The 26,058-nt window shown below is 33.2% G+C and overlaps 1 protein-coding gene across 2 annotated transcripts; it reads right to left on the bottom strand.

The window, feature by feature from the left end:
• LOC133194346 (solute carrier family 23 member 1-like) lies at positions 1–26,058 on the bottom strand. 2 transcript variants are annotated; one of them, XM_061330325.1, is made up of 13 exons: positions 25,916–26,058; positions 24,391–24,558; positions 15,226–15,383; positions 14,886–14,986; positions 10,716–10,801; positions 8,648–8,829; positions 8,290–8,410; positions 6,833–6,989; positions 5,456–5,709; positions 4,835–5,108; positions 3,191–3,286; positions 1,124–1,324; positions 1–162 (listed from the first exon to the last, which is right to left on the bottom strand). In XM_061330325.1, the coding sequence occupies exons 1-13, from the start codon at positions 25,988–25,990 to the stop codon at positions 137–139; spliced, it is 1,899 nt and encodes a 632-aa protein (XP_061186309.1). In that variant the 5' UTR covers positions 25,991–26,058; the 3' UTR covers positions 1–136. The 2 variants fall into 2 exon arrangements, with proteins under 2 accessions (XP_061186309.1, XP_061186308.1); XM_061330324.1 differs by lacking the exon at positions 1–162 and having other exon boundaries at positions 188–1,324.

Here is a 26,058-nt window from a genome sequence, read left to right as displayed (position 1 = left end):
TTGAATGTAAAGATTTTATTCCCACTTCGGAACTCTCTACTAGCAAGGTAAAACAAGGTATGCGCAGTTCGGAACTATACCTTGGATACAACGTGAGTTAACGCCAACTGATTAACAGCATTGTACTGAAAGTTTATTATCGGCCAAAGCAGAGGGCAGACACTAGAAAAAAGATGGAGAATGAAAAAAGAAATTAATGAAAAGTAATCATTATTTTACATGCAGCAATTGAATTACACGCAGAAGCACACAATATTATTTAAGGGGTTCTGCATTAATAATGTTCTATATTCTTTTTCCTTATTCTTAGATATAATTTCTCTTTTTTTGTGAAGAAAATATATATCCTATAGATTAAAAAATATATATATTCAGTGCTTTTTGAGATTCTTACAGAGAAAAAGAAAACATCTTCACATTTGCTCTACAGATAGCATGCAAACTCACAACATAAAACCTCTGTCCATATATCAATGTTAAACCCTTCTGGACCACAGCTTGCATATATCTTTCTACTATATATTGCTTATTTCTCTTCAACTGCCTTTTAATTCAAATATTCGGAAGCCTCTTTTTGCCTACCAATAGAATTTTTCTCCAAATTTTAAAAATATTTCTTAAGAGCCTTTGACAGAGAAATTCATTGTCATTCTTGGGGACATGTACATCGTAATGTGTTACAAAGTATTTGTTGTTGTTTTCATGAATTAGCAAAATAAAAATTCTATAAAACAAACGTGTTGTATTCTGTATTATGTTAAATCAATAACTTGGTCCATACATTGAACAAACTACTTAATATCAACCCTCTCATTCTTTACAAAACGTATAAATTGATCTGATATATTTATTTATCATATATACATATAATATATATACATTTAAAACTTTCATCAAGTAATAATCAATAATCAATGTTACAAAACTTTTTAATTTTACTCTGGGTTGATGCGGTCATCACGTGTGTTCAGAAATACATAAAAAGACAGTCTTTGTCTTCCAAATGCAAGCCATCAGCACAACACAAGCTATATGTTCATGCTCTAATATAACACCAAAATTTTATTCTAATAGCCAGTGCTCCCGACACCTGTCACCAAGCTCTTTCTACGAGACCACTGACCAGATAGACTTCTCTCTTTCTTTTCTCTCTTGGGATCCGGCATGAAGGGAATATATCTCCAACCTGACCACATTTTAATTTTTCTCGGCAGTGGTATTTCGTAGATTTCCTTTCCTTCCTCAAAAGTCATTGATAAAGATTTAGTACTTTCCTCCTCCTCTTCTGACTGCCAGGCAGCTATTCCTCTCTCCTCTAACGTACCTGTAAAAACAAAACTCACACAGTTCTGTAAATTATATTTCATTCGCAAATTATAAAAATAATTTACTTGTTTTTTTTTCGTGAATGTATTTGGTAATTAATTTAAAAGGCTCCTGAATAATGACCCGGGATAAATCTCATAACTGCAATATCTATTGAAAATATGCACAAAGAGTGTGTAGATATACAAAAGTCACTTGAAATGTGCACTTTGTGAATTGCAGTGATGCTCAAAGACCCGGACGCCTGTCAATTATTGATCTCTATCTTGAATGACTATAATTGTTAAATAATGCAGGTGCGATTAAAACTTTATTAACCAGCTTGGTTATATGAAATGCAGTAAATTATACGAAACATCCTTTGCACTGAATTTTCATCAATTTGGAGGCCAGTGTAGCTCTGAAAAGGGGCTTTCAAACTTGTTTTCGTCAATTTGTACATTATATTAATTTGCAAAAATCCTAGATGATCATGTTTTTTGATGTGTTTCAAAATAAAATAAAATAATGTTATGTGCTCTATGAATATACCGTCAGTTGAAGATAAATTTGGACACATTTAACATAAAAACAAAATTTCAGAGGGACTTACATACCACACTGGGTCTTTGAAATGTCAGTACGTTCAATGTGAAGATAAAGAGAGCAGTGATAAATCTCATAAATCCAGTAAATAATACAACTCGTTAATAGGGCAAAAACAGACCCCCTGGAAATACTAGAGGAAGGGTCAGGTGCCTACGAGGAGAAAGTATCCCCTGGCGACCGGTCATACACGTCGTGATTCCTATGCATTGCTTAGGTAAATGGAGTAATCCCTGGTCAAATTTGCATAAAAATCAATGTCTTAATAATTGCTTGGAAATACATCAGTCGTAATGCGACCAAAGGAGAAGTTGTTTTAGCAAACAAAGTCGCTATAAAAACCAGAGAATTTGCGATACGTTAAGGTCAAGATCTAATAAATGAAAGGTGCCTACAGATTTCTAAAATTTGAGACATAAATTCCTTTAATGATGCTTATAACTTTAGCTTGGTCAAATAAGGTGTTTCGGGACGGGACATAATTTGTAGATAAACAAGACGAAAAAACATATTTTAAACTGTCATTTTCAATGAAAAATTAAGAAAAGCAGTCATCAATACAGGAGTTTTTTTTTTCTATATCAGACAAAAGAAATGTATCCAGATTGCCTACAGTCTCTCAGAAAACGGCAATTTGTATGTTCTGTCCTCTTACTTAAAATAATATTAAATTGAATATAAGTATCGGGATTACTTTTCACACGATTTCAAATTGAATTCCATTAAAATATTTATTTTCTACATAATTATATTAAAGCCGTAAAGTACGAGAAAAAGAAAGTTGAAATTGATTATGACGTCATAATGGATCTAGCACCAAACAGTTAGTCTAAAGTTATTTACTAGATCTTGACCTTAAAACGAGATATAAAATGAAAGCATACTAGTAAATGTCGACATATTTGTCAGTAGCCTGCCTTTGCTTAAAAAAAAATCCAGACCAAAAGAAGAAAGAAATGTGCAATATAATTATTTATTAATTTTATGTATGTTTAATTTTCTTATGTTTGATCATTTAATGTTTATATAATATAGCATTTCACAAATAAATTATACATGTACCGTAACACAGTGTCTACAAGAGGCCTGGATACAAGGTGAAATTGGGTAACTACGGGTCATTGTCTTAGAGGTTCTTTTTTAATACTTATCTTTATCAGTTTGCTGTTTATCTGTGAATTTATGATAATAACTGTTTTATAGTGATATATATTTATCTTCATTAATCTACAAACGTAATACTTGACATTCCATTCTTACTTGTAAAGGTTTACTTTACCTGGAACTGTATTATCCAAAAAGCAGGATAAAATACCACACACAAAATTAGAATTTCCAAAAAGACCTTTCAAACTGAAGTCTACGTCTTGGTACCCTGAAATGATGAATAAGTAATTTTGTTAATACACAGTATATGTATTTACATTAACTGATGGAATGGACCTGAGAGATATACGTTTAATGACATCAAAAATATGTTTTGTTCACTATCAATGTATGATGAGTGTGTATAAACTCATATACGTTTTGTGACCTCACAAGTGTATCAATGCATGATGAGTGTGCATAAACTCATATTTGTTTTGTGACGTCACAAGTGTATTTTGTGTACTTCGCACTCGTGAAAATATCAAAAAAATCCTGTCCCACTCGTGAAATAAATCCCACATCCAACTGCAAAACACTGAATTTACTTTTTATTACATTTTCTTTGATTTATCCTTTGCCTCTGTCTTTTCTTCACACAGTGTCATATAGGCTGTGACGGCATAGTTGAGCAGTTGAGACGTCATAGCTTTGTAATTGCGAGATTGAAAATTGCAACATGGATTTTACGTGTTTTAGCAACATATTTCGGATGAAATTGGCGGTTTTTGGTCTCTATCAAGATGGTTTATTTACTACCTCTATCTTATGACAGGCCAAAAATTATTTTTACTTACTTTAATATCTTTCATAGTGTGAGAGAATATCACTTCAGTATTCTTTCACACTGTGAGAGAATATCACTTTTATTCAATATATAAAACAGAGTATTTCTCTGCTGAAAATGTAATAAAAACTCATATTTGTTTTGTGACGTCACAAGTGTATTTTGTGTACTATCAATGCATGTTACGCTAGTCAATGACACAGGAAATACTTTTAATATTAAAAAAATGTTAATGTAAGAATAATTGCCTAAATTTCTGATTTTCTGAAACAGAAGGTAATTCAAACAAAAATAGCAATATATACCCATATAATCGCAATAAAAGTTTAATTCAAATTCAAGTTACTGCGAATTAAATTTCAACCTGGGTAAATAGAATTTAATGCGAATTATTCTTCTTTTTTTTTTAATTTACTGTGCATCGAATTACCTCGCATTAACTCCGTGTGAACTCTAAGCGAAGCTAATTCGAATTAAATTAAGCTATTTTTGAGTGTAAAACAAAGGTAAATTAAGTTTATCAATAAAAATGTGCTCAGACACTATGACATTGTCTCAAATGCCTATCTGCTCTGCATAAGGTGACGTGATTTGCAAATACGTCATAAAAGCAATACTGTAGAAATAAAATTTTAATGCACATTAGTTTACTTCGCATTATATGTCGTGTGAATGTAATTTAATTCGAATGAGTTTATTTTGCATAAATTTACTAACAATTAAATATTTAATGCGCATTAGTGTAAGCAGTGCTTTAAATTTATAGCTATATATTTTTTTTAAGTTTACCCTTGAGTATGTGAAGTGAGAACATTTATAATGGATTTGGAAAAAGAAAATCCCTTAATTCCCAACCCATCAAATACATTCAAACTTCTTAAAAGTGTGTAGTTTATAAAAATATCAGTAATAAATTTCCATTTCCCCTGTGATTTTGATGTAATTGTTTTTTTTCTTAGATTTTGATTATGAAATAGTTTTTTTTCATACCTGTGTCTATATCACTGCCATACTTTTTTACCCACTCTGGTATCAGAAGACCTATTAAAATAGAGGTTCCAATAATAGCTAAATTTCTAGAAGACGTCAGAGAAATTGGTCTGAGGTTAGAAAGCGTGACCCCGATAAACATTCCTATCATTGTTATCAGAGAGCCACCGAGAACTGGATATGGGATCGAAATGAACAAGGCGGACAGCTTCCCGAAAAGTCCAAAGATGATTAAGAGAATGCCACACCCGATAAAAACACTTCTACTGGCAACCTGAAATGTAATAAGAAGAAGAATAAAAAAAAAACGATTCAAGGGTATTGGAAATTCCAGAAAGGATATTTCGAGTGACGTTCTAGTAATGTCTGTTGCAACATATTTTACTTAATATTTTCTCATATGATAAAAAACTTTAAGAGTCTGGTGATTCCTTGACTTACAGCAGCTTATATATATATATATATATATATATATATATATATATATATATATATATATATATATATATATATATATATATATATATATATATATATATATATATATATATCCGGTATTGTGTTGTTACAGGGCAAGAGCCAATGTTATTTCTAGGTTAATATTTCTTTATATAGACTTACTCTTGTTACACCTATTGAACCTATGTTGCCGCCATAAGTTGTCGTGGCTTGCGTTGCCCCAACAGCCCCAGACAGTATAGTCCCTATTCCCTCCACCATAATGCCTCTATTTACCGCATGCTGAGGGGGAGGAGGTACGTGGCTCATAGATGCGCATGCGTAATAATCTCCAATTGAATCCAAAATGGACAAAAATGTCGCTATTAAAAATCCCAGGAAAACTGGTGTTGAGTACGAAACGGGTCCATGTAGGCCTGTAACAATCCCAACAAAGCTATATGTTTCAACTCGTCAAAGACGAATTCACAGTTCATAAAAATTACTTCACATCTTGGCAAAAACTAGCTGCAGAACTGAGACACTTTTTGGTCGCAGGTTTCGGTAATTGTGTGTATGCATTTCCTAGCCAAAACCACGGTATCAGTTAATTAAACAAATTTACATGCCTTTTCTTGTTACTTTATTGTCACTTTATTCAAGTTTTGACATTTCATTTGGTCATTGTCAACTACATTATTTACAATAGGTGAAAAGGAAATTTAATATATAACGCAACAGGTGTATAGAATTTCGTAGAAGACGCGTTTTCCCTTACAGGTTTTCTTAAGTACATAACCATGGTTTTCAGTAGTCAGGCGAAGCTTTTGAAACATTCCAAAGACTCGGGGGGGGGGGGGGGGGTCCTTTGGTACCTTGCAAAATAGTTGCTGTTTGTTGTGTTACCTCTCTTGCGAGAATATTAAGCATAGATAAAGCAACAAGAGTAAGAGTAAAATCTATTGTTTAATAACGGATACCATGCTTCAAGTATTAAAAAGGCATATAATGCAAGAAAAAAAAATACTAACAATCACTCAAATTTACAATCAAAAGTGCAGCGGTTAATTGAAGGTTTAACAATGAATGGATCTATAGCTCTATAGTATGTGTTTTCGAAGTTTCTGTCCCAGAGAGCTACAGATCTGCAGCTATAGCCCAAAATATGTATTACACAGAGTTAAGGTCTAGGAAAGTTAAAAATGTCTAGTAATCCTCAGATATTACTTCAACAAAATTTCTGTAAGGATAAAAACCGTAGAATTTGACACGTATCACATATATACCTTAATGAAAAAGGTGAAAGTATCGAGCACTGATCAGTCTCATAAATCATCTAAACAATAGGAATAAAGAAGGTCAAAGATGTCACGTACATACTACATTAGTGCAACAAAATACAGGATAAGTCACAAATCTTGTTCAGAAATAATTTCTGATCTTCGAGATTTTGCCCAATATTGCTACCATGCTTACGTGATTAGAATGGGATGCCTATTTCTATTTTTATCTTTAATAAGAATTGAAATAAATTTTGTACATGTATATAAATGTTCGTACCTGGATAGGGAAAAAAGAACCAGTCTGCTGCTGAAATTCCTTTCAGACGAGCATCAGTGCGAGCTTTATAACCTTTATCTGTCTTGTCATCTGTAAATCCACCTGCTTCTGTAATTATCCAACTAACTACCCAGCCAATTACTATGGAAATAAGGATCTGAAAAAAAAATAACATTCCTGTGACAAACTCAGCAGAACTTGCTTGTACAATTTTCCATTAACACTTTCACGCTGGTGAGCGAACAGTGAGCGAACGGATGGAAAAAAGAGAGCGAACGGAGAGAGAACAATGAGAGATTGATATGATAAGCGCTATCGGGAGGTCGTGAGTTCGAATCTCGGTCGCGACTGACCTAAATTGATAAAAAATGGGTAGCAACTGTTCCTTCGCCATGCGCTCGGCACTTTGAAGTGAAAGTTGCGGGTCCTTCGGATAAGACCTTGAAAATCGAGGTCCCGTGTCACGGCAGGCGTTGGCATGATAAAGATCCCTCACTGCTCAATGGCCCTGAGTGCCGAGTAAAGGTCAAAATTTGAAGCCCTTCACCAGTTTATGGTGACGTCTTTATATAAATTCTCGAATGGGACGTTAAACAACATACAATCAATCAATCAATCTGATAAGCGCAGAGTAAACGGGGAGGAAAACTTGGTGAAAGTATAGCTAACGGCGAAGAACGCACAGTGAACGTTGAAAGAAATTACAGATTAAGAAAGTCTTAATGAAACATATGCTTTACAAATAATATTAATTACAATTATTTTGATTTTTGATTGCCATTTCTCAGTTTGAAAACAACATAAAATTGTCGGTTCTCCTTCTGTAAAGAAACTTTTATAAGTGGATCAAACGCAAAGTAATGCGATAAAAGAACAGAGAGCGAACGGCGGTAGCATTGAGAGCAAACGGTTTGGGAATTACTAATTTATTCCCTATATTATTCAGAAGCAAATATTCTGTTTTGACACATTAATTACTCATATTTCTCGTTTTAATCATTGCAAATGTACAGATCAATCATTGGAGTTAATTCATATACCAAATTGAATTTGTTAGCTGGAAGAAGTTTTACTAATTCATGTTTTTTTTCATCGTCGTATACATACTTGTTTATCCCCTATGTCATTTACTCGTCTATATCTTTATTTTACTTTTCTTTACATTTTACGTTTTTTAAATCCATTTAAATTCGATCATTTATAATTTCACTTCAAATTTGATAAAAAATTATTTGAGTATAGCATTAAATCTTAGTTTTACGTATATTTTCATATAATCTATGGACAAAATACATGGAAAATATAAACTGAGCACTGACAAAAAAGAGAAGTACATAATGTTTAGGAACTGTATATGCTGTTCAAGTTGTTTGATTTAATATGTTTGATGAAAAGACAATTTAATTATCAAATTGTTTCCATGTACAACGATCACATTTCAGCACTTGGTAACTTACAGCAAACACCTGATGTAACGGGTACTTAACAACACGACACCCGCCCTTCGGCGTCCACACAGCTACAGGCATGTTATACTTGGCTAGATAGAAGGCCAGCACAAAGCCGGTGGCAGTTACACTGAAATATCATAAAATAATGTACTTAATTAAAATCCCTACTGATTTTTTTTGAATACATGATTAAGGCAAAAACATCTCTATACTCTGACGTTATGGGTTGCAGCAAAGCATCATTGCTACTCCGGAACAAAAATATCGAGTTAGCCGAAAACCGGTCAGACAGACAAAGGAGTATATTATTTTCAATACATACTCAGAAGACTTTTAGTGAAAAACAAAGAGTAAAATAACCCACAGAGTTGAGATTCCCCAGTTCGGTACGCAGAAGTCTAAAATGGGATCCACCACGGCAATCCCCAGTAGTAAGATGGTGGGGACCACAGTAACAGGACCGATGAAGCGGAGGAGTACCCCGATAAGTCCCGTGGCTCCCATCAACATGTGTATCACCCCCACAAGCATCAAACACCCCTGTAACTGTAATAAAAGATTAAAATAAGATACAGTCCGGAAGCTGCACACGTGTGCACATATTTTTGTATGTAAGACAAATTTGTTCAATATTGATCTCTGAGAACCAAAGATAGGCTAGGAAAAGCTCTATGTGGCTGTATTTTAAATACGAAATTTTAAAACCGAAAAGAAGACGGGCAAAAATAATTTCATTCATTTTTAGCTCACCTGAGCTGAAAGCTCAAGTGAGCTTTTCTGATCACATTTTGTCTGTAGTCCGTCTGTCTTTCCGTCTGTCTGTAAACTTTTCACATTTTCGACTTCTTCTCCAGAACCACTGGACCAATTTCAACCAAACTTGCCACAAAGCATCCTTGGGTGAAGGGGATTCAAGTTTGTTCAAATGAAGGGCCACGCCCTCTTTCAAGGGAAGGGGAGATAATAAAGAATTAGTGAAAAATTAATAGCATCTTTTAAAAATCTTCTTCTCAAGAACCACAGGGCCAGGAAAGATGAAACTCATATGGAAGCATCCCCAGGTAGTGTAGATTCAAGTTTGTTCAAATCATGACCCCCGGGGGTAGGGCGGGGCCACAATGGAGGATCCAAGTTTTACATAAAAATATATAGGAAAAACCTTTAAAAATCATCTTCTCAAGCACAGCAGAGCCATGATGAGTCATATTTATATGGAAGCATCCTCAGGTAGTGTAGATTCAGGTTTGTTCAAATCATGACCCCCCGGGGGTTGGGCGGGGCCACAATGGAGGATCAAAGCTTTACATAGAAATGTATAGGAAAAACATTTAAAAATCTTCTTCTCAAGAACAGCAGAGCCATGATGAGTCATATTTATATGGAAGCATCCTCAGGTAGTGTAGATTCAAATTTGTTCAAATCATGACCCCTGGGGTAGGGCGGGGCCACAATGGAGGATCCAAGTTTTACATAGAAATATATAGGAAAAAACTTTAAAAATCTTCTTCTCAAGCAATGCGAAGCCATGATGAGTCATATTTATATGGAAGCATCCTCAGGTAGTGTAGATTCAAGTTTGTTAAAATCATATTTCTATGTAAAGCTTTGATCCTCCATTGTGGCCCCGCTGTAGGGCGGGGCCACAATGGAGGATCAAAGCTTTACATAGAAATATATAGGAAAAACCTTTAAAAATCTTCTTCTCAAGAACAGCAGAGCCATGATGAGTCATATTTATATGGAAGCATCCTCAGGTAGTGTAGATTCAAGTTTGTTCAAATCATGACCCCTGGGGGTAGGGCGGGGCCACAATGGAGGATCCAAGTTTTACATAGAAATATATAAGAAAAACCTTTAAAAATCTTCTCAAGAACAGGAAAACCATGATGAGTCATTTATATGGAAGCATCCTCAGATAGTGTAGATTCAAGTTTGCTCAAATCATGACCTCGGGGGGTAGGGTGGGGCCCAATGGGGGATCAAAAGTTTTACATAAGAATATGTAGAAAAAATATTTCTTCTCAAGAACAGAAAAGCTATGTTTAGTCATATTGATATGGAATTATCCTCAGGTAGTGTAGATTTAAGTTTGTTCAAATGATGACCCCTTGGATAGGGAGGAGCCACAATGGGGGATCAAATTTTTACAAAGGAATATATGGGACTTTTTTTTTAAAAGAATCATCTCAAGTACAACAAAGCCATTTGTTATATTGACATGGAAGCATCATCAGGTAGTTTAAAATTCAAGCCCCCTCCCCTCCCCCCCCCAGTAATCTTTTCAATACTGAACTGATTTGTGCTTTTACCTAGCCAATGTGCTCAGGTGAGCGATGTGACCCATGGGCCTCTTGTTCAAAATACATATATATATATATATATATATATATATATATATATATATATATATATATAGAATGATATCTGCTTACCTCCCGCATATTTCTTAAGATAACGCCCCGTAATTGTGATTCTTCACTGACCGTTATCTCTAAAGAAGCGTTCGTGGAATTTAATCCTGAAAATAACAATCAATAAATAAAGCAGATTCTGGGTGATTACAGGAAAAAGTTTGCAGGTGGAGTTAGAAAGTTTTCCATTTTCCACACTGTTAGGGATTCAATCCGTTATTTAGAAAGATACAAGACCATAACAGCGCAGTAAATAAACATCTTAAGCATTGAAATATCACCTAGATAAAACTCTCTTGCCTCAATACAGAAGATAATTACAGTATGAAAATAAATAGACCCAGTAATAAATAGACCCAGTGTAATACAGAAGATAATTACAGTATGAAAATAAATAGACCCAGTGTAATACAGAAGATAATTACAGTATGAAAATAAATAGACCCAGTAATAAATAGACCCGGTGTAATACAGAAGATAATTACAGTATGAAAATAAATAGACCCAGTGTAATACAGAAGATAATTACAGTATGAAAATAAATAGACCCAGTAATAAATAGACCCGGTGTAATACAGAAGATAATTACAGTATGAAAATAAATAGACCCAGTAATAAATAGACCCAGTGTAATACAGAAGATAATTACAGTATGAAAATAAATAGACCCAGTACTAAATAGACCCAGTGTAATACAGAAGATAATTACAGTATGAAAATAAATAGACCCAGTGCATTAAAAGTTTGACGTGAACATTCAGAATCATAACATTACTGACCAAAATAGTAAAAGCTGGACAAGATTACACGAACTGAAATGAAAATCGACTTAGACGAACTAGCTAGAATCTAAACTGAACACTTAAAGCTTAAAAGGAAACCGTTTAAGTTCGGACTAGAACAGATACTTTATGTTTTGTGAAGATCACACCATTTGCACATTTGAAAAAATCAGAAATAGGCGAAATCTACGAAATCGACAATAAAAAAAAGATCCATTATAGGTTCAGCTAAGGGAAAACGAACAAATAAATTTTAAGTAGAACTATCATCAAAGGTCTCTGTTATCTTAGCGTGACAAAGTTTGTACATGTGCTCAAGTCATAATTTTGTTAAGTACATGTAAATGCATTTTCCATCCATATATGGCATATTTATGTAGTGGAGAAGATTTTATCAGGGATCTCCAATGAAGGAGGTGAAGATGACAAACAATGATCGTCTCATAAATCTGTAAGACAGTGTAACTGGGAAAAGGGCAACAACACAGACACCTAGAAACACCAGTGGAGGAATCAGGAGCCTAGGAGAAGTAAGCATCCCATGTTGACCGGTCACACCTGCAGTGATCGTCTATTGAATCTTTAAGACATTATAACTGGAACAGGGCAAAAACAAGGACACGTAGAAACACCAGTGGAGAAATCCGGTACCTAGAAGTAGCCTCTTCTGTCGTTAGCCCTCCTTGTTGATCAAGTATAAGTAAAATATAAGTAAGTATAAGTAAGTCAAAGTAAGTATAAGTCAAAATAAGTATGCAAACAATTCCCGAACAATTGATTTAAAACATGCCAGTCAAAAAACGACCCACTGATTCGTAGTATTTGCAAACAAGGACACTACAACGATCACGGATTATGCGAAAAGCTGGCTTTAAAGGAAGTTATTGAAAGCCCTCTAACTTCAACTTCTTTGTCAGTAGCCTGCTTCGTTTCAAATATTGATATATTCATACTTAGAGCCTGTCCTTGCACCGAATCAGGTAGGAGAATAAACACAACATGCAGGTGACAGTGGAATGTTACTACATTAATAAGAAAAGTGGATGATGAAAAAGCTGAAGTTATCATGCATGTTTGTCGTGTAAAGATGTTAGTTGGCCATTAACGTCTATGGTTAGTAAAACATTCAAATATGAAACAGATGTGGTGTCTTTTATTTCGAGTTCACTTCGATTTATAGAGTTGACATACGAATTAAAATGATGAAGCATTGTCGATATATCTAAATATTATACTTTCATGCAAATAAGTTGAATCTGATTCACAGAGGAACATCATTACCCTCCCTCTGAATAATGAAACCACGCCCTCAAGCGTGATAGAACGTAGCAACAGTCAGCATTGCTTGACGACTGGTGATATTCCAAAAAAATATTGACTGCGAAGAACTTACGCGCGCACGGTTCAATATTATATGTATTAATATAAAACATTCAGTGTAATATAGTAAATACTGCATGTAGTTGAGGGTAACATTGAACATTTTCACCCCTTAAAAACCATTGTCAACGTCTGCTGCGCCTCAATTGGCAACGGTTTTCTTAGGGTGAAAAGTTTTAATAAGCATTATTTATTTAATGTTGAACTGAAGGCCGCAGCAAGACTTTTCTTCTTCTCATGAAGAAGTTTTTGAATAAATTCTACTTCATAAGAGTAAAAAGCAGGTCGGTAAAGAAAAGAGCACATTAACGCCTATCGAAATTCCAACAAATTTTTGAAGACGCCACATAAATATTGTCAATGAGAAACTCGGGCATTTTTTTTCAGAGCACTAGTGTGTAGTATCAGAATTAATATTCTTTAACAAAGTAATGTGACCGATCAGAAGATATGAAAATTCCCTACTCCTATTTCAATTGAAGAAGCTGTTGTTTATGAGGGCAACAAGACTGCTCTTTAATTTAACGTGATGAATGGTTGCAAAAGTGTTTAAAACTGCTACATTTTGATATGAATGATTTTGGGAAAAGTTCTTTTGAATTTTTATATGTTGTAGCAGAGTTTCTCTTAAGTTTCGCCTTCACATCAGTTTGGTATACCATTTAGTGGCATTTACTGGACAATGGATTTTTGATTGTATGGGTTTTGATGAAGTTTTAGATTCCAATATGGGTACAGAAAATCAAATTCACTTCCGTTGACTGGGATGATATAACTCAAAATTTTTGAAAAGTTGCATTTTTTTTATCTTTATGTACTCGATGTATTGTTGATTTGTTGATTGTTGATTCCATGTATTATGTACTTCTCACTAAGATATTAATTAATAGTAGTGAAGGAGAAACTTCAAGAGAACTGTGCAACAATATATTCGAGAAGTGGTGTAAATCAGATGCGGATACTAAAAGATTCCAAGGAACTTTTGGAAAATTTGAAATCACAAGAATTTACCAAAATCAACAGCTTAAAAACTTACGACTTTTTAACTTTATACACAACCATTCCCCACGATAAATTAAAATCCAGGCTTTTTGATATCATTGACAGCTGTTTTTTCAATAAAAATGGAACTCGTAAATTTACTTACCTTGTCATTGGTCATTTGCAAAATTATTTTGTTAAAAAGATTCTGATTGTACACACAAGTACTCTGAGGTTGCATTAAAAAGATGTTTGAGTTTCTGATTGACAATATCTATGTGGTTTTTGGAGAGCAGGTCTTCCAACAATCTATTAGAATTCCCAAGGGTACCAATTGCGCCCCGTTATTAGCAGACCTTTTTAACCTAACCAAGCTTTATGATAAACGTGATGACTTTAACTTTTCAATCGTCAACTTCCCTTACTAATGCAGAAATATACCTTCATCACCTGCATAAGGGGTTTATATCCCTCAGTTGATTCGATACGCAAGGGCATGCTCTACGTATGTACAATTTCTAAAACGAGGTAAATTATTGACAAGTTGATGAAACAAGAATATCAGCAGTCTCGTTTAAAGTCATCATTTCGTAAGTTCTATGGTCGATACAATGACCTTGTCAGCAAATACAATTTATCATTGAGTCAAATGCTGACTGACGTTTTTCATACTAATTCTTAGGCCATTATTTACACACTGAATTGTCGACGGATTTTTCCGTTATTTCCCGATCATGACAAGGAGCACACGGCGCGTGTGACCGGTCGGCAGGGGATGCTCACTCCTCCATGGCACCTGGTCCCACCTCTGATGATTTGGAGGCATGTGTTTGCTCTGCTTCTATTTTTTATTGTTTAATGGACGTTTGAGCTTGAATACTGTTCGTTATCTCCATATATTTCATGGAGACACTCCAATAACTAGGCAGTATGTATAGAACCCATGGTATCACGATCTGACAACCCCACTGAGCGCTGTAACGGGTTGTGATAGAAGTGACATTATAGATAAGAATAAAAATTTCTAACGACAAAGCAGGATACAAACCTTGGAAAGTAGTTCTCACTTTACACTTATTTGGGTCAATTTCCAATAGTGTCAACAGCGGCAGAATATACCCGCCATAAGCCCCTTGATAAAGAGGTAATCTGAAAATAGATAAATTATATAAATATGTATATAAAACAACACTTTTCGTTTTTATTAGAACAAAATTTCAGTTTAAGAGTTACAAATTTTGCATTTATCTAACTTTTAAAAGATTTAAAAAACAAACAAACAAACAAAACAAAACTGTGCGATTGAATGTATTTCATCATAGATATTGGAATACATGTGGTCTATATTTCAGTACATTTTAGTGTTTTATGTGCAAAATTTTGATTACCTGACTCCGATGGTGTTCATTAAAATTGTGCAGACCCCATTCATACAGAGTGAGGAACTTAATATGTACGCCACGAATTCTTCATCGTCCCCGGCGCAGATTACTTTGGATGCTATCAATACGACTGCCAACGTTCCCGAAATGGACATCAAGAATTGCTAAAAATACCAAATTAAGTTAGTATAAAGTATTTATTTGTAAAAGGAACGCAATATAAATTCTTTGGAATTTTTCCTTCCAAAAAATCCATGTCCCATCTAGTTTCTTTTTGTATCATTGACTTTGAATATACTTATATAAACAATAAGTACAAAAGCATCAAATAACACTGGTTGGAATTATTCCTTATTTTCTATTTTAATTTATAATTCCTCAATCATGTAATATAGTCAAACCTCGTTATCTCGAAACCAATGGGACCAAGAAAGAACTTCGAGATATCGAAGTTAAAAGACATAAACTCACTACGATATATCCATGGTATTTGCGATATCGAAGTTTGAGAAAACGAAGTACATTTACTCAATATTTTCTCCTTTTTTCGTATGAATACTGCTTGCTGATTGATTAGCTCAAAAAAAAAAAAAACAACTCAGATCCGGTCTGTATGAAAGTTTTCCTACGAAGTCTGCCTATCCATCAAGATTAATAACACACTATTTTACCACTGCAACTATCGCAGAAATAACTTATCTACCCAGGATAGAATTCCTGCAAACTTTATTGTTTAATTAACCCCATTGTCTATCTGTTGAGGTTGTTGATAATTTACTTGAGATGGCGAAACAATGGAGTATATCGTCGTGAGAATATTCAAAGAAGTTTATCATCGTCAAGCTTTTATTTTGCAAGTAAATCAGACTTTTTCACGGGCACATTGAATTTTAAAATTTTTTTAGGTATATTTTCTTCCTTTAGATGGATTCTCGGCTTAAATGGCGTATATGATGAATATTTTGAATGACAAATTACACAAGGAAAAAGAAAAATAAAACGAGAGGAAATTGTTAGATCACTTTCATAAAAGCACGGAACTTTTATTTCCCTTCAGTTTCAAATTATATGAAGTATTGAGGACAACATGGACTGATCATTTGCTGCACAGCGTTATAAATGATTACACAGGGGTAAAGTTAAGGGCAAATCTGGATCCTTTAAAAAAATTATTTACAACTATGACCGCAATGTAATTTTGGGAATAACTTACTTTTTCCCTTGAATTTGAAAATGACATCATTCCTTTCAAAAAGAAATTTTGACAGATATTTTTAGGTAAGCTTTTTTTAATCGAATAATAATTTTGAGAGATTTTACAGTCAGTAAAGATTTTGGTCTTTATCTCAAACTCTGTATGACGGGTCCTTATTTTTTTTGTTACCAGATTCTCTTTTTTTCTTCGTTTCTTTATCTAGTACCTACAGAATAAAATATCTGATAATACTACTCTTGTCGTTGAGGATACGGTAAAGTGTTTAAGTGATATGATGCAATTTGACCAAAAGGATCTATTGTGGGACATCGAATTATTGATCTGAACATATATTTTATTACTAGTAAGAAATAAAACGTAAATGGATTGGGCAGCAGGCGCCTATACAAGCCCTGTCCACAAGTACAAGGTCTATCTAAAATTTATATATTTATAATATTACATATGTTTAACAGGTACATGTCATTAATAATTTGCATTTAAAGAACACAAAAGTGTATGAGAATTAGGCAAAAAAAAGTTTAAATGATTACCGGTTTTATGAGAAAAAAATGACCGAAAGGGGTACAGCAAGAACAAAAATTAAAGACATTGTATTATGTGTATTCGATTCATTTCATGAGTTCACGTCCAATTATAAGGGCGTTAACGGTCACCAAAATGTCACAAGTATGTCAACATTCTCCGTAAGACAAAACACACCTAAATATTTCACGTAAAAGTTCCGCAATGTAGACTGTAAAAAAATGTTTTGGCCCAAAGAATATTTTTTTTGTTTTTATCAAGGAAAACCTTTTTGTAAATATAACTAATTTATGATCTTAGTCAGAATTTTGTTCTTTTTTTTTTTTTTTTTTTTTTTTTTTTGACGTTCGTTGATCTTTTCCTAATGACCTTGAGTCATTACTGTGATAGAGATGTGATGCAGATGTGATAGAGATTTGGTCAGGATTGAGCAAATCTTCTATCCAGTGTGTACAAATAACCTGAAGATTTTAAAATCTTTAAAGAACAAATGAAACAAATGTGCAAAATTTCTAATTTATAGGATAATTACATAAATCCCGGTGAAATTATAACAGGCATATGTCTATTGACCTGGAGCAGCATCGCTACGGGTACTTGCAGCAGTGAAGCAAAGATTAAGCGACCAATTTATTCAAAAATGGCATAGTGATATAAATAATTCATCAAAAGGTCAAATTTACAAAATTTTTAAGAGTGATTTTGGATTTGAAAAATATCTAAGTATTTTACCTAGTAAACTCCAAAAAATACTAATAAAATTTAGAACTTCAAACCACCACCTCCCAATTGAAACTGGTAGATGGTTAAATATTCCACTGGATGAAAGAGTTTGTAAATTGTGTAATACAGGGCAAATAGCAGACGAATATCATTTCATCCTAGAATGTAAAACATTGAACAGCATCAGAAAGAATCTTTTACATCCCAGATTTTGTAAAACGCCGAATACACTTAAGTTTTCTGAAATTATGTCAACGACAAACTTAAAAACTTTAAAAAACCTTTGTATATTTATATCTAAAATAAACGACACCGTCTGTCCTCCATAATTTAAATGTTATCATACCATTTTTTTTTTCTTCTTTTCTTCTTTCATTGTATGTTTATTGCTATACTATGTACATATGTATATGCCCCTCATTTATGCTATTGTATCATAATTAAATTTATTATTTTTGTCACAATTATGACGACTAATTTATTGTACCTCATGTACCACTGATGTTGGTGTGAGTGAATAAAATGAAATGAAAAATGAAATGAAATGTCATTTTATTGTCACGTCAGCCGGAGATGTTTTCTCATGTGAAGCGATCGGGAAGCGTTTATCCTTTCTTTCTATGTTATCACATATAACATTCCAAAAATCAAACTGTCTCTTTCTTAAACGATTCTTTAAAAAAATAAATAAAACGTGTGCTGTTGATGTCCCAGTGTAAAATATAAATGAAGTGTCATATACAGGTTGACTTAGCCTCATGCAGTACCGATTTATGCAACGCGGGTCAACGTTATAATTAGTCCGTAATAATTGATGGTTGTACGGAGCTTTTATTTTTAATCTGGTTGAATTATTTGTAAGAAAAAATATATACCAATGAAAAAACAAACCTTTAGTCATGTTTTATGGCATTGTTATTGTTTTAGCAGGTCATTTAGTCTGGACGAGAGTTCTCCATAGCGCGAAACAAAATTTTAGGTATGCTCGCTGCGCCGCCTTGACGTCAAAATCAAGTTTGTCGTCGTTGTCAGATTTCTATACCGTGCTGAAATTTTTTAATGGTCTCCGTATTTCTGATCGAAATTCTTACAAATTTGCACAAAATGAAGACAAAATTAGATTGAAAAATTATATACATAATTTGAATTATTTTCGCTCTTACTATGGGTCCACCGGGAGTTTTAACGTTGGTGTTACATAGTTTCAATAACTGATTTCGTGACTGCGCCGGGTACCCCTACCATCGACACATTAATATACCATTAAAAAGAAGAAATAAAATATTTGTAATATATTTCTTGCTTTTATTAATTCTAAGTGTCTGTCAAACGTATATGCAAATTTGTACCGAAAGACGTTCATTAGGAAGAAGAATATACACAATGTCTCAATAATTTCCAAACAGCCCTCGTATACACATATTGCAATATATACATATATGCAATTTAGTACCTCACAATTTTTTCCAAACTGTAACATCGGTTTGAATAAAAATATATATATATATTTTTTCGTAACTATCTGCTGTTCCAATAATCATCTTGTAGATCCCCCTCCCCCTCCCCGATATTCAACCCGTTTTCATATATCACAGGAAAAAACTGGAAAACACAAAATAATTGTTCCGTAAAAAAAGCCACGGACTATATTCTTATCCACTTTACTATTTATGTTATGAAAACATGTTTAAATATTATATCAGATTAATGGAATCAAATACCACATATAATAATGCACTTTTTGTATCAGCTTTCAAAGAGGACAAAGAGTTAGCTTTGAAAAAGGGTTATACTTCAAGGCAAAGCAAGATTATCAATCTTCAACAAAACTAAACTTGACTTCTTTGAATATTTCCCGTAAGGATTTGAGGTTTAAGTTAAATAAAACTTTTGTTGATGTGGCCTTTGAACAATTGAGCAAAATATCATCTTCTAACTCAGGAAAACTTTATTTTTATAGTAAAGTCTTAAACTGTACTGATTAAAAATTGCAGAAAAAGCATGAAAGATCACAGCCAACAAATTAAGAATCAGTGGACATTCACTATTCATTGAAACAGGTAAATACTGTAAACCAATAATCCCTAAGGAAAAACGTTTATGCTATATGCTTGTAAATTATTGGTTGAAAAATAAAAACATTTTGTACTTTACTGTCCTGTGTATGCATGACCATCTTCGATTTCGATATTGTGATATTTTTGATAATAAATTATACTGTGGTTCTGATCCCATTAAAGAAATTGTTAACCCATGTGATTATAATACTACGAAACGTTTATGTATCTACTTAGATAAATGCTTTATGCAGCGGAAACAATCCCAAGGTATGTAAGGAATTGTGTAAAATTGATTTGCATGCAATTATGTTATAATATTCTTCTTTTTTTCTGGTATATGTCATTCGGTTTCTTATTTTGACTGTATGCCAACATGGTGATGTCAATAAATTGAATTGAAATATTTAAAAAAGAAAAAACAAAGATTTCTTTTAATAGAACGTACGATCATATTATTGATAAATAAGGCTAAAAAATATAATTCAAGAAAAATAAAGTATGATTAGCAGTGGGTTGAATACTGTGGGTGGGTGGGTGGGGTTCGTGTCCACATGCACATGTACCTATGCATTTTTTCGAAGACACAGAATTTACGAACAGTCCGAATTTTAATGTCCTATCGAAGTTCTAAGTATCGCTCGGGACCAAACTTGTGCGCTATACCATAAACATTGTACTGAGATAAATCGTATAGCACCTCTGGGTTAATTTCTCCTTATTCATGAAAAAATGAACTTGAAATTGTACTTTGGACTTAAAGTTAAAAGGCAATCTCTTCTTGTGTAAATGATTGAGAGAAGAACCAGAGAGAGAGAGAGAGAGAGAGAGAGAGAGAGAGAGAGAGAGATGACATTAAATGATTATTTCAATGAACTTCCCTGCTTTAGGATGAGCTACATATGTACCAGTGATCATAATTTGTATTTTACTTTATACATGTATGTACACCAGGTACATGTACCTTTAGGTTCGTTATCTGTTATGCAATATTTTTTTTTTATAAGTTTAAGAAGGATATATATACTTGAAAAGTACTGAGATGTTTACAACATTTACAAACAAAAAAATGACGTTAGGAAAGAGTTATAGAGTGCAAAAACAGACAAATATTCCTATTAAAGGCTCCTTTGATCCATCATAATAGTCTGGGACAATTTTACATTTGATAACTTTGAAAGAGTACAAAACATTTGATTTCAAAGATATTTTTATGTAGATGCATTTTTCTCTCACATTAATCAAAGATTGGCATTTTAAGGTACATGTTAAGACGAAGCATCATCCGATTTTGGAAATTTTCACAACTTTATTAATTTTACCGATCCGGTCAGGAAAATCTTTTTTTTTCAAGTTTTTAAAATTTAAACCCAAATAATGCAATAACCGAATAAGAGATTCTTCAAAGTTTTTTTTAAATAGTTTTTAAACCGATTTGTTAACATCATTGTTTTTTTTTTTTTTTTTTTTTTTTTTTTTTTAAATGATAGGTGTTTCGTTTTCTTTCCAATTAAAAGCTCTGCTATCTTTTGATAGATTCAAATATCAAAATTTCAAATAATTTTAATATCAAAATAAAATCGTTATCTTACAGTAAATAAAACGATAGAAGCAAATCAATAAATAAGTTAATAGATTGCAAACAATATAACTGAAATGTTTACTTTAAAATGCCAAAATTAGTTATGACTTTAAAGCGACAGTACGGCTGCAAAATGTGTGCTATTTCATTCAAATTTACCCAATATGTCATTAAGAAATAAGGTATAAAGTTGATGTAAGCAGTTTGAGAAACAGAAATATTCTCTACTCAAACAAAATTAACGTAATTAGAATCTGCCGGAAAATCAAGGGTCGTACGAACTGAAGCAATCTTAGATCTGTTTATTTGTACCACGTGAATTCTAAAACGGCACGTGCCTACACTGTAGAGTTTACAGTTATAATGAATATTAGGTGAAAGCAATTTTCAAAAACACAAATTATCATAACTTTCTGATAAAATAATCTAAAATAATAATCGTAAAGATTTTAGTCTGCATTCAGGCGAATTTAACAGAATTAAAAGTACAAATGTTTACGTTTTGTGTATTGGGGTCCGAGAAAGGGAAAACCAACTTATCATACGTTATCGCGGCAAACGTCAAACACAATATTTTTTCTGCACAGTTAAAAAAAATTAGCATTTCAAATGGCAACAATGTTTATAAGTCAAAGATGTATTTTTAATGTTGAGTTTACACTATTTTTTTTCTTTGAAAGCGACGGAAAAATGAGAAATGATAACAAGTATCATCAAACCTGTCGAATAGAACCTTCGAGAGCCCTGCGTGAGTGTCGCCGAGTTCCCGTTTCTTCCTTATCCAGCGATTTTATTAATCCCCAAACTAAATTTTAGTCATGAAAGTTGCTTTTTTCAAGTTCTATTTTCAGCTTCTTTTTCTTTTTGGTCGACTTGGTCAATGTAGCAGGCCTACCGGGATTCCCTCTCTAACCATGCTGTTTTGTTTATGAAAACTACGCATGCGTGCATAGCATGGAATGTGGAACCCCGAACACGTTGCGATGTATATATTTACGTCCCATAAATAACTACTAATTTTAATGAAATAATCCAAATTATTTAATTGTAAAAGTTGTAATTTTCTGAAAGTTTATACATTTATGAGTAGTAAAAAAATTCCAAATCTTGTCGGAAAATTTTATCTAGTCAGTTTTTTGATGAGATGCGCCGTACTGTCACTTTAATATATTACACAAAATTACATAAGAAAATAGGACAGAAATCATTTTAACTTTGATTGTCCTCTCAAACACAAAAGAAACTTATCTTGTAAACTTGTAATATACTGGTACACACATTTGTAAGTCAGATAATTCGTGGTGTGGAAGTTAGGGCCAATAAATAGGGATGTCATCGCAGATGTGGAAAGGAAAAGAGTGCAAAATATAAGTGTGTAGGAGGGGAAATAATTGAAAAAAAATTGGGGTGGGATGGGAAAAGAGAAATAATAGTGTCTTTTGAAATTTGGAGCGAAAATACTATTAAATAGGAGTGTGGGGGGGGGGGGGGTGTCATGCAAAAGCGGGTGTTGAATAGAAGAGGGCAAAAAACCTAGGATCGTGGTAGGGGGAAAATAGGCACGTGGTATAGGAAAGACTGCAAAGAAAGGATAGAGATGTTGAAATCAGAATTGATTACGCTGGATCATTCAATTGAAATTAAAAAAATAATGAATAAAAATTAATTAAACTTCAAATTAACCTTTGCATATTCTTCTTAAAAATCTTTTTAATTTCACCTTAAGGGCGGCTTTTTTAAAAAATAATTTATTTTCTATTTTGTTTAATGTAATCTTTATGTGTTTATTTGATACACGATGTTGACATTTCTCTTAAAGATTATAATGCGTAACCGCAATACTAATGTGTACATGCATGTCTTTTCTGATCACGTGATAATGTTTTATTAGTGGCACGTGACTAGTATAATATCTCCTTTGTACTGGTTCTGTGGTCTCGTTGAAGATTAATGAAACTATGTATTATATGTAAGTTCTCGTGAAAAAAGGGGGAGGGGTGGACCAGTTGGTAGTCGGAGTGGGCGCCCAGGAGGTGAAACCCCTGTAATCTCTCGGGTTTTAGAATCTTTTTGAACAGTTTAGCTCACCTGAGCCGAAGGCTCAATACTAAACTGATTTCTGCTTTTTCCTAGCCAAAGTGCTCAGGTGGGCGATGTGGTCCCTGGGCCTCTTGTTTTTATTTGTGTTAGCTTTATTTTAGGTAGAGTTAATGCAATATCCCACATCAAAAAACAAATGATTTATTAATCTTAAAATATATATTTTTTGTCACAAAACTCTAAATCCGCCAGTGCTGTTCATAGTTTTCTTATAACACATATTATCTGTTAGAAAGTTTAATTACAAACTTTACTGTTAGTTAAAAAATCGGGATTCATCTACATTTTCTTTTGAGAGAATAAAGAAAATACCGAGCGCACTCATTTTATAAGACCGCTAATATTCTGTCTGTCGGGCGAGGATGAACAAACATTTTTTTTTTCTGATCTTCAAAAAAAAAAAAAAAATAATAATAATAATAATAATTATAATAATAAATCTTTTTTAATCTCAGGTGTTGTAAGAGACTAATTCTCGTTAACACCTTCGGTTTTTCTATTTTGACGAGATTTGTTTACTCTTTATACGTGAACTTTGATGAACTTTTTGAAGTACGACAAAGTTAATTGTATGCGAACTTCCTGCTGTGCATATTTTCTAACAACAACTAACTTCTGTCAACAAGCTACTGACCCTCTGGTCATACGGTCAAAAATTTTGGCATAGTTTAGGTCAGAGAACCAGGCTACTGTTTACCTTGCAAGGTTTTTGAGAGAGAGAGAGAGAGTACACATGTGCATCTGACAGTCATTGCCACCAAGATTAATTATAAACTTTTTTTTCGACCAACTCTGATAACTGAAAGTGAATGCACTTGCAAACAACCAAATCTTTCTGAATAGCCTTATTTTTTCAATAAGAAAAAAAAACAAAAAAAATCATTGAAATGTGTTCGATATTGATTACATGTATCGTGGTTCACTTTGTCACAAGACTTCCGGATCTGAATCTTTGCTTTTTACATTACCTGGAATGCGAAAAGAAGAAGTAAATGAATAGGTGGGGTTTCGCTGGTTTTGTACAGTAGACGGTCGAAGCCTTCCGATTGCAACTCCACTTTGGTATCGCTCTTAGCAGGTTCATTTCCGGTGTCCTCCACATATGACACTTTTCGTTCTCTCGGAAGAGTACTTTGCTGTAACATAAAAATATCTTGTAGACATTACTTTATTAAGGTGCTTAGAATGCAGATACATGTATAGTAAGTCTGGGACGTCTTTCAGGCCTGTAGCCAGGATTTATAATCCGGAGTTAGAGCAGCAGTGCGTGTATATTACTTTTACATGAACGTTTATGTGTACGTTTTTGGTCATACTCTAGGCTATAATTTTCAGTATTTCACTATAATATTCATGCGCATATATATATATATATATATATATATATGAATTTTTACCTAGCAAATTGAAAAAAGTGGAAATTGGCATTTTGTCCCCTCCATCGGTTTTCTTTCTTAATCAATAAATTCTTTTATTTTTGATTATATGGCAAACGTTTCTGTTAATACTTGAGCATAACTGACACGAAGAAAACAAAACCAACCTTGATGTAGAACAAATTAAGTAGATTTATACGTTTTCCTACCTTCACTGCTCAAGGTCAAGGCAATTTCTCACATCAATCAGACGATATTGTCACATACAAAATTATTCTTGTGTCGCTTAGGTAACAGTAAGCGCATGTATTTAGAAATTGAGCGTCATGGATAACAAAAACTGTTGATTTTGAATTTTCTAGCAAAATCTTGGTTCAGAAGCATGTAAATACTAGGGGTAATGATATGTCGTTTGTACATTTTTAAATCAATTTATTTATTCGGTTAGTCATTTATTTGCCGTCTGTTTCATGTAAAATTTTGCATGGAATTCTTTATGAAGTTACGTTATTATGACGATATTGCGGTTTTGTAGTTGCGTGAAGTAAAAAGACAATAAATACGCTGTAAGTATACATGTACCTGCACCCTTAGTAAAAGATGTCACTTTAATCATTCCATTTATTATCTACCTGTAGTTGCTTACGTAACAATTACTGGTGGGGTAGAATGGAAATCTTCTTATCGTTTATCAAATATTTAAAACGTTCACCTAAATCGACGTGTTCCTGTTTTGCACACACTTTATAATTAGATACAGATCTTCAGATGTGCATTTTGCATTGTTTAATAATTTGAGGTATGAAATTTGCAATTGTTATTAGATTTTAATTCAGTCAGTTTATGATTGTAAATAGTCTCATAATTTTTTTCCCGCATATTATACACAAAAACTTTAAAAGATTGGAATAATTGACTCATGGTGGGATATATCTCTCCTCAGTGATGTATCAGTACTTTATACCAATGTGTCACAACATTTAGACAGAGATTGAATAATAACTATATTTTTATGTCTAAAATATGTGCAAATTGATAAGGAAAAATAAACTTAAAGCAATACATTTACATAATAATAAAACAACAAATCGATGAAAACACGAAAAAGAAACTTTACCTTTTTCTCTTCCTTATCTGAGATGTAGCCATTATTCTGCACACCATTTTCCTGGATTTCTATGGTTTCTGACATTTTGATTTTCTTCTAACATTCCATCAGACAAAATATTTACTGACTGACAACCCTCTACTTAACGGTGA

This window comes from Saccostrea echinata, unplaced genomic scaffold (genome assembly GCF_033153115.1).
Source record: "Saccostrea echinata isolate AGI-Se365-2 ecotype Australia unplaced genomic scaffold, CSIRO_AGI_Sech_v1 ptg000029l, whole genome shotgun sequence".
NCBI classification, from domain to species: domain Eukaryota; kingdom Metazoa; phylum Mollusca; class Bivalvia; order Ostreida; family Ostreidae; genus Saccostrea; species Saccostrea echinata.
Note: the sequence above shows the minus strand (reverse complement) of the source record. Positions and strands in the feature narration are given on the sequence as shown.

Bases quoted from the DNA above. Each gene is read 5' to 3' on its own strand.
- LOC133194346 (XM_061330324.1), bottom strand. From the start codon at position 25,990: ATGTCAGAAACCATAGAAATCCAGGAAAATGGTGTGCAGAATAATGGC. The intron at 10,802-14,885 runs GTTTGTATCCTG...TGTTATTTTCAG, and splicing joins AGTGAGAACTACTTTCCAAG to GATTAAATTCCACGAACGCT. The intron at 8,830-10,715 runs GTAAGCAGATAT...CTTTTATTACAG, and splicing joins TCTTAAGAAATATGCGGGAG to TTACAGGGGTGTTTGATGCT.